At 33.3% G+C, this 10,145-nt stretch overlaps 1 protein-coding gene across 1 annotated transcript; it reads right to left on the bottom strand.

The window, feature by feature from the left end:
* Window positions 1–8,155: 8,155 nt before the first annotated feature.
* On the bottom strand, window positions 8,156–8,862 carry LOC104107375 (multiprotein-bridging factor 1c). The gene has a single exon (XM_009616163.4). It carries the CDS (start codon window positions 8,780–8,782, stop codon window positions 8,339–8,341), a length of 444 nt encoding a protein of 147 aa, XP_009614458.1. The 5' UTR covers window positions 8,783–8,862; the 3' UTR covers window positions 8,156–8,338.
* Window positions 8,863–10,145: the final 1,283 nt, after the last annotated feature.

Below are 10,145 nucleotides of genomic sequence, written 5' to 3'. Positions count from 1 at the left end.
AACATTCACCCCATGATCCCCACTCCCTCACGTCGCTCTACACCAACACACACTCACATCCCAACCATATATCCCCTTAATCCTACTATCACACACAGAAACAGTTATATAAAAGAGAGAGTTTTGCTTTAAAGGTTCATTCAATTATTGTTAGTGATATCTTGAATGTGTTTATTTGACTTGTTCGAAAGCTATTGATGTGCCGTTTTGTGGCTGAGTTCTTTAACTTAGGTTGTTTAATGATATGGCCTATTTGTGATTAATCTGTAGCTCATAAGTCATAAGTTTTTTTTTTGTATTGGTTTGTAGTATTTTGAGTTTTAGGTAAATCTTCAAAAATGAAAAATGAGTTTAGAGATAGGTTTCGTTTACTATTTTCCTTTGGCAGTTTCGTTTCCATGGCATACATGCTTAAATTTTTCTTAATTGCTCTAGGCGGGATTAAATAATAAATCATCGTGACTATAGGTACGGTTCCCTTGGTATAGTCATAATACATAATCCCAACTTTAAGTGCACGTTCGCGTGACTTGAATCAACTTCAAAATAATAATAAAAATAAACATGTCATAACTCGCGGATGCGTTTCACATGACGTGATTTGCGATGTGTATAAAACGACAAGTGTATGACATAGTAACTATTCAAATAAATTATATAAATACATAAACTGGCCAAAAAATTTGTTAAAAGCGGTAAAAGGGTAAAACGCGCAATAGCTCTAAAACATGTAATAATCGGACAAATAAGCCAAGTGTAATTGTAAAGCGACTGTGCTAAAATTATGAAATCCGAAAATGCGTCACACCTTCTTCAAGGCTAACAGAATTTCTTATCCATGTCTTATGTGTTTCGCAGACTGATGCATAGTCAAATTTTTCTTGATTTGGGATTTAAAATAAATGACGACTTGGGACGCCGTAAATAATTATTCCAAGTGACGACTCTATAAATAAAATAAAATAATCCATGTTCAAATAATGTCACTTTAATTAGAAAAACTCATTTCCCCCTAAAGAGGAGGTGTGACAGCATCAACGTTGGTATTTCAAACAGAATAATATTAGTTTGAATGCTTATTTTATGTGAAAAGAACTTTCACTTATATATCTTTAATTTTCATAAACTAGTTTTTCAATAAGAAATTCATGTTGAAGCACAATTTTATTTTTAATTGAACTATTTTTCAAAAACCAATTCAAATTAAACGATTCAATTATGGATCTAAAAAGACTAATACAAGTGCTCTCCAAATACATTTCCCTAAACGTAATGTAATATGACAATTTTACTTAATTTTTGAAAATACATAATCTCCCAAAAATCTTATTCATGGTAAACGACTGAAAATCTTCGAATATTATTTCAAATATTTGACACTTGATCTAAGGAGGAGGTTTTATTTAAATGATTTGGCTCATAGATTATAGTATCATTGTCATGCCCGTAAGTTCTATTATAAAGTTATAATCCGAAAAAAGAAAAAGAAAAAATAACATTTCTGGTTGAGTTTGTGTTATTCCAACTTTTATCCTTATAATATTAAGTGTAGTTACATTTTACTTTCAACTAAAAAATATATGTGGTTTCATCCGTCACTAACCGGGCTAACTCAAACTGTTTGACGATACAAAGGACAATACCCTACTTGTTTATAAATATATTATATTATGGATGTTCATTTAAAACTCTGTTGTAAATAAGCTTCCTGAAAAAGTTTATCTATATGAGACTCTACCGTAAATATGTTTATCTATTTAGTACTCTATTGGAAATAAATCCCCTAAAGAAGCTTATCCTTTCAGTACCCCATTATGGATAAACATCACACCCGGTAGAAGATTATCTATATCTGGTACAATGAGTTTATCCTTTCGGTACCCCATTATAGATAAACATTACCCCCGGTAGAAAATTATCCATATCTGGTATAATGAACTTATCCTTTCGGTGTCCCGTTATAGATAAACATTACGCTCGGTAGAAGATTATCCATATCTGGTATAATGAGCTTATCTTTTTGGTACCCGGTTATGGATAAACATTACCCCAGGTAGAAGATTATCTATATCTGGTATAATGAGCTTATCTTTTCGGTACCCCGTTATGGATAAATATTATCCCCGATAGAAAATTATCTATATCTGGTATAATGAGCTTATCCTTTCGGTACCCCGTTATGGATAAACATTATCCCCGGTAGAAGATTATCTATATCTGGTACAGTAGCAGCTTACACAGCAGCTTGCTTTCTTCTATAAATAGAGGAAATTTCAGTTCATTATGTACATAAATTTGAAGTTTGAATAATATATCAGTTTCTCTTTATACATGTCTTTACTTTACAGTCTTTATTTTATAACACGTTATCAGCACGAGACTCTGCCATCTCGAGCAAATACTTTGAAAGTATCAGAGGTACGAACTTTCTTTTTCTAAATAATGTCAAATCATTCAAAACTTGAATTTGTAGCCCTGGATATATCGGGTAAAAGCTACATGTCTTGGGTGCTTAATGCTGAAATTCATCTTGATGCGATGGGTTTAGCAGACACCATCAAGGACAAAAATCAAGCATCAAACCAAGATCGTACCAAAGCAATGATATTCCTACGACATCACCTTGATGAAAGCTTTAAAATGGAATATCTCACTATTAAAGATCCAGTCATACTGTAGAATAATTTAAAAGATAGATATGACCACCTGAAGATGGTCGTTCTTCCACAGGCACGTTATGATTGGACTCATCTAAGGCTACAAGATTTTAAATCTATCAGTGAGTATAATTCTGCTATGTTCAGAATTATTTCCCAATTGAAACTATGTGGTGATAATATTACTGATCATGATATGTTGGAAAAAAAACTTTCACCACTTTTCATGCCTCGAATATGCTCTTGCACTAGCAATATCGAGAGATGGGATTCAAAAAGTATTCTGAACTTATCTCACATTTTCTTGTAGTCGAGAAACATAATGGGCTATTAATGAAAAATCATGAAAGCCAACCTATGGGTTCTTGTCCATTCCCTGAAGTGAATGAGACAAACTTCCAACAAGCTAAGCGTGGAAGAAGACGTGGCCCCAGTCGTGGTCATGACCGTGGTTGGGTAAGAAACACTAATCATGGTAATAATAATACACCAAATAACCCTCCTCACCCCAGCAGTGAAAAAGAAAGGAACAAAAGCATGAAGCGATGCAAGCAGCAAAGGCAGAAAATACATGTTGTAGATGTGGAGGAAAAGGGCACTGGTCACGTACCTGTCGTACGCCAAAGCACCTGGTTGAGCTATATCAAGCCTCCCTGAAGAAGACAGAGAAAAATACTGAAGCAAATTTTATTTTTGAAAATAATTTAGACTTCATGCATTTGGATGTAGTTGATTACTTTGCACTTCCGGAAGGAGAAGCAAGTCATGTGATCGGCGATGAATCTATAGAAATGTAAATATTTTAATTTTTGTTGTTTATAGTAGATAGTATGGTTATGTAATTATTGTACATAAATAAAAGTTATGTTTTGATAATGATGGTTATTATCATATTTATTTTGTTTATGAAGAAATTTTCTCTCATGATACCAGAAGCGTGTGAGCAATATTTGATAGTACAATGTATCAACAACTCCTGAAGAGCTAATTGTTTGTGTAGAAGACACATGACACAAGTAGTGCCCGGATAATATTTGATTGTGGACAATAAATTGAAGGCTCCCGAAGAGCTTATATGCAAATTTGTCATTCATATTATATGACTGTGGTCAAAACATATGTTGTAATAAACCAAAAGTTTACTAATACAAATGTCTATCATATTGAGACTATAAATAATTAGAAAATTAAAAATATTAATGTTTCCACAATCATAGGGGGTAAAATAATATGTATGTGAGAAGTTACCCGCCTTATTATTCAATTTGTACTATATCATGTATCACAGTAAACCAGAAATTTACTAATGCAAAAACAATCACAGTAAATCAGAAGGTTACTAATGCAAAAGTTTATGCCATAGTAAACCAGAAACTTACTAAGAGATAGCACATGCCATGATAAACTTGAAGTTTTCATTTGCTATTTTTAAATGAGCTATTTGAGAATTCAGATAAGCATATACCGAAGAACTAGAAGATTCTTCAAGAATTCTCTTGTGTTGCTTATTCTCATAATAAATTGATTATACCAGCTAAAGTTGAGACTAAGACCCCTAAATTCTGAAATATATAAAAGGTGGATATGGGCCCATTCACCTATCATGTGAACCACTTATAGATACATATATGAGAAGGTTACACGTGTGTTTATTGTCAACCAGTAGTTTGGCATTTGAAATTATTTTTCTCAATTAAGAGTATAATTTTCAGATTATGAAATCAAGATAGTTCATCTTGATGATGCTGGTTTATATCCAAGCTAGGTTAGCATTGAATACCTCCTATTAATGGCTAAACTATTGCTTATGAGAACAAATCCTCATGTGTTGGTCTAAGATTTTCTAAATTACATACAGCAGCACTTGTATGCATCAGACCAATAATATATGATAAGTCCTCCCCTCACAATTGGCTTAGGATCAGAAACCAAATATTTTTACTATCTAATAACTTTTGATGTGTGGTATATGGTTAAGTTCTCTACCACAATGCACAAAGATAAGTTTCCCAAAGAAGATGGGGGATATGTGTTAGTTTTTCTAACATTTGGGGGATGGAATAAACAGCTGAAAAATATGCTATATGAATCGAATTATCATTAATATGATCCTCACTTAGAATATAATTCAAGTCAAATGCCAGAAGCATTTGCTGATCCAAAATTAAATATCATATTTCAGTTGCAAATGCTCCTATTAAAATTAAACTCCCTGAAGGATAAAGTTTACTGCACGCATGAAGCGTAGTAAACCGATAGGCTCCAAAGGTAACAATCCTTGAAAAATGATAGGAGCAAATGATCAAAATGATCATAATAAGGAGGAAATGAGCTCTAGAAGAGCCAACGGCATAACATTTCATGAAACTTCAGAAGAAGTTCAAGTACCTGAAAATAAAGAAAGTGATGAGATCTCAACAAGTTATGTCGATTAGGAACCAATACAAAATGATCGTCGACGATATATTTGATACAATATAGTTCATAATATTGTAAAAGATTGTGAGGATCAGACCTGTAGTCCATACACCTAAAGATGTCATGCCATATAAATGCAAGTCATAACCTATATGACTCATTTGATTAAGTCTATATGAAGATCCCTGAAAGATTTAAAATGCATGGAGCAAATCTAAAATCTCGGAAAATGTATTCAATCAGATTACAAATATTTTTGTATGGTATGAAGTAATCTGGGCGTATGTGGTATAATCACCTTAGTGAATATTTGCTGAAAGAGGGTTACATAAATGATGTTATTTGTCCATGTATTTTTATAAAGAAAATGACATCAAAAATTTTTATACTTGCTGTTTATGTTGATGACATAAATCTTGTTGGAACTCTAGAAGAGCTCCAAAAGGCAATTAAACATCTTAAGAAAGAATTTGAGAAGAAAGATCTTGAAAAGACAAAACTTTATCTTGGTCTACAAATTGAACATTTAGCAGACGAGATCTTTATCCATCAATCTGCCTATACAAAAACGGTTTTAAAATGCTTTTACATGGACAAAGCGCACCCATGGAGTACACCAATAAGGATTTGTTCCGACCTCCAGAAGAGGATGAGGAACTCCTTGGTCCCGAAATACCTTATCTTAGTACAATTGGTGCACTTATGTATCTTGCTAATGCTACAAGGCATGACATAGCATTTTCTGTTAATTTACTAGCAAGATATAGTTATTCCCCTACACGGAGACATTGGAACGAGATTAAGCATATATTGCGATATTTAAAGGGAACACTTGATATGAGTTTATTTTATTCTAATAAAGGTAGTGTAGATCTTGTTGGTTATGCAGATGCAGGTTATTTATCTGATCCACATAAAGCTCGATCTCAAATTAGGTACATGTTTACATGTGGAGGTACTGTCATATCATGGCGCTCTACAAAACAATCTATTATTGATACTTCTTCAAATCATGCTGAGATAATAACTATTCATGAAGCAAGTAGGGAATGCGTATGGTCGGGATCAGTGATTCATTTTATTCAAGGAAAATGTGGTTTGAAATGTGATAAAAGATTCATAATTTTATACGAAGACAATGTTGCAATTTTATACGAAGACAATGTTGCATGCATAGCCCAATTAAAGGGAAAATTTATAAAAGGAGATAAATGGTGACATTTATGTGCAACACATCCGTTCAAGTGACAATCCGACATATTTATTCACTAAATCTTTGCCAACTTCAAATTTTGAGAAGATAGTATACAAGATTGGAATGCGGATACTCAAATATTTGAAACAAGGTTTTTATCAGGAGGAGTAAAATACGCGCTATACTCTTTTTTCCTTACTAAGTTTTTTCCCACAGGATTTTCCTTATAAGGTTTTTTTTAGACAACTAGTTATGCGTATTACTAAATATGTGTACTCTTTTTCCTTCACTATAATTTTTTTTCACGGGTTTTTTCCTAGTAAAGTTTTAATGAGATACATTATCTTTTAATGAAAATCCAAGGGATGTTCATTTAGTACTCTGTTGTAAATAAGCTTCCTTAAGAAGCTTATCTATATGAGATTCTGCCGTAAATATGTTTATCTATTTAGTACTCTATTGGAAATAAGTCTCCTGAATAAGCTTATTCTTTCAGTACCCCATTATGGATAAACATCACACCCGGTAGCAGGTTATCTATATCTGGTATAATGAGCTTATCTTTTCGGTACCTCGTTATGGATAAACATTATACCTGGTAGAAGATTATCCATATCTGGTATAATGAGCTTATCATTTCGGTACCCCATTATGGATAAATATTACCCCCGGTAGAAGATTATCCATATATGGTATAATGAGCTTATCCTTTCGGTATCCCGTTATGGATAAACATTACCCCCGATAGAAGATTATCTATATCTGGTATAATGAGCTTATCTTTTCGGTACTCCGTTATGGATAAACATTACCCCCAGTAGAAGATTATCTATATCTGGTACGTAGCAGCTTACACATCAGCTTGCAGAAGCAGCTTGCTTTTTCAGTTCATTATGTACATAAGTTTGAAATTTGAATAATATATCAGTTTCTCTCTATACTTGTCCTTACTTTACCATCTTTATTTTATAACACTACTTAATTTCTACTCCCGGCATTTTTATACTACTCTCCGTCCTAATTTGTACAATTTGAATACTATATATCCTACTTCTGGATACTATATAATTTACTTTCTATTCCCCAGACATATTTATACTACTCTCTCCGCCCTAATTTGAATTTCGAGAATCAAATCAAATTTTCTTATTGTGACTAAGTATTTCGAGAATCAAATCAAAATTTCTTATTGTGAGTCATAAGTATTTTTTAGTGAATTTTTTTTTAAAAAAAAAATTTAAAGATGTGCTTCTTACATTTGCAATATGATACCACATAAATTGAAAGAGAAAGTAGTGTTTTGTTTTGGTGTTTTTGCTGGAATATACTAATTTATTTTCCCTGCATAGAAATGTGAGTCCTAATCACTGTTTAATTCGTCGCATTATGGCAAATTTAATATTAGGCTTTGTTACACCAACATAAATCTTGTTCTCTTTCGTCCATAATTGATAATTGCATCATCCGATGTATGTTCTGCCTATGGATAATTAGTTGTTAGGATCAAATTTGATCGCATAAAACAGAAATAATTAGTGATTAGTTATTTAATCCATCGAAGTGATGTCGTCCCACATAAAGTTTGAGGAACCAGCAAACACCTCAAAAAGTATTTGAGGTGTAGCTCCGATTGAATTTATTTTTTAAGAGTCGAATTAAACCATACCGTAACTTTTGATAAATATTTTGCCCAAAATAACACATTACACCATCTATTTCAATTTGTGTGTCCTAGTTTTGACGATAAATTCAAATATAAAATCTTTAAAAAAAATAAAAATTTATATACTTAAATATTTTGTAAAAAAAACTACTAATTACAGCGATTAACAATTTAAAATATCTAAAAGACATTAAAAAAAAGAAAAGAAAGATCTAAACCAAATAAAATTGAAACAGAGTATCTACCATTTTTCACTAAGATGAACACATGACACTATATTTTTTTTTACATAGCCACAGCTTCTAAACAGTTACAAGACGATTAATCAGATCAGAACACGAAATCCTGGAGAATCCACAAGTTATTAACAATACAACCAGGAACTTTGCAATCTCATACAAACACTCACTTGTGAATTTTACCTCTAAGTTTAACACCAAGGATCTTCTCCATTTTAGCCAACACCGTTTGATTAGGAACGGCCTTTCCATTCTCGTACTCTGCAACAACCTGCGGCCGTTCATTGATCTGTTTCGCCAAATCAGATTGGCTCATCTTCTTCTCAATCCTCGCCTTTTGTATAGCTTGCCTCACCTCCACCGGTACTTTCTCAAGCGCCGCCGGTTCCGCCGCCTCATCTAGCTTTCTAACATTAACAGCAGCGGAAGCGGCAGTCGTCTTCTTATTCAAACCGGCGTCGAATTTCTTCACCGTTTGAACCTGTGCTCCGGTTCGCAATGCCTGATTTACAACCTTTGGATCCCTCAGGTCTTGTGCTTTCATCTTTGGCTTGTGGAGCACGACTGGCTCCCACTCTTGTTTCATTCCTCCCGTTGGTCGGACCGGCATCTTCAATTAAATGAGTATAATCGATGCTAATGGAAGTTGGTTTTTGTTAGTTGAACTTTGAATTGGAAGAGGAAAAGGGAAAGAGAAGGCTTATATATAGTGGAGTGGAACTCTAGAAGGTTCGGGTAAAATGTAGATCGTTTAATAATACGTGAAGAATGTGTGGGAAGGTTCCAGAGTCTAAACTCAGCTTAAGACTACGTTTGCTTGTTCTCCAAGAATATTGACTAATTCTTTTATGTGAATTTGAATATAGTTTATTTATTTTTTTAAAATAAAATTTATATATTTAAAAATTATATAAATATAAAATATACTAATTGTTATGAAAATAATTATATTGTGGATGTTTATTTATTATTCCGCTATAGATAATCTTCCTGAAGAAGATTGTCCATTTAGTACTCTATTGAAATTTATCTACAAGCAGCTTATGCAGGCAGGTTGCAAGCAGCTCAATGAAATTATTTGCAGCAGCTTCTTATTAAACAGGCAGGTTGCAAGCAGCTCATGCAGACAGCTTACAAGCATCTAAAGAAAAGCCTTGCAGCTGCTTCCCGAAAAGCCTCGCAGCTGCTTCCTTTCTTCTATAAATAGAGGAGTTTTCAGTTCATTTAATAGAGGAGTTTTCAGTTCATTATGTACAGAAGTTTGAAGTTTGAATAATATATCAGTTTCTCTCTATAATTGTCTTTACTTTACAGTCTTTATTTTATAACACGTTATCAGCACGAGACTCTGCCATCTCGAGAAAATACTTTGAAAGTATCAGAGGTACGAACTTTCTTTTCTAAATAATGCCAAATCTTTCTAAACTAGAATTTGTAGCCCCGGATATATCAGGCAAAAGCTACATGTCTTGGGTGCTTGATGCCGAAATTCATCTTGATGCGATGGGTCTGGCAGACACCATCAAAGATAAAAATCAGGCATCAAACCAAGACCGTGCCAAAGCAATGATATTCCTACGCCATCACCTTGATGAGGGCCTGAAAATGAAATATCTTACTGTTAAAGATCCAGTCATACTGTGAAATAATTTGAAAGATAGATATGACCACCTGAAGATGGTCGTTTTTCCACAGGCACGTTATGATTGGACTCATCTAAGGCTACAAGATTTTAGATCTATCAGTGAGTATAATTCTGCTATGTTCAGAATTATTTCCCAATTGAAACTATGTGGTGATAATATTACTGATCATGATATGTTGGAAAAAAAACTTTCACCACTTTTCATGCCTCGAATATGCTCCTGCAGCAGCAATATCGAGAGATGGGATTTAAAAAGTATTCTAAACTTATTTTACATCTTCTTGTAGCCGAGCAACATAATGGGCTATTAATGAAAAACCATGAAAGT

This window comes from Nicotiana tomentosiformis, chromosome 4, assembly GCF_000390325.3.
Source record: "Nicotiana tomentosiformis chromosome 4, ASM39032v3, whole genome shotgun sequence".
NCBI classification, from domain to species: domain Eukaryota; kingdom Viridiplantae; phylum Streptophyta; class Magnoliopsida; order Solanales; family Solanaceae; genus Nicotiana; species Nicotiana tomentosiformis.
Note: the sequence above shows the minus strand (reverse complement) of the source record. Positions and strands in the feature narration are given on the sequence as shown.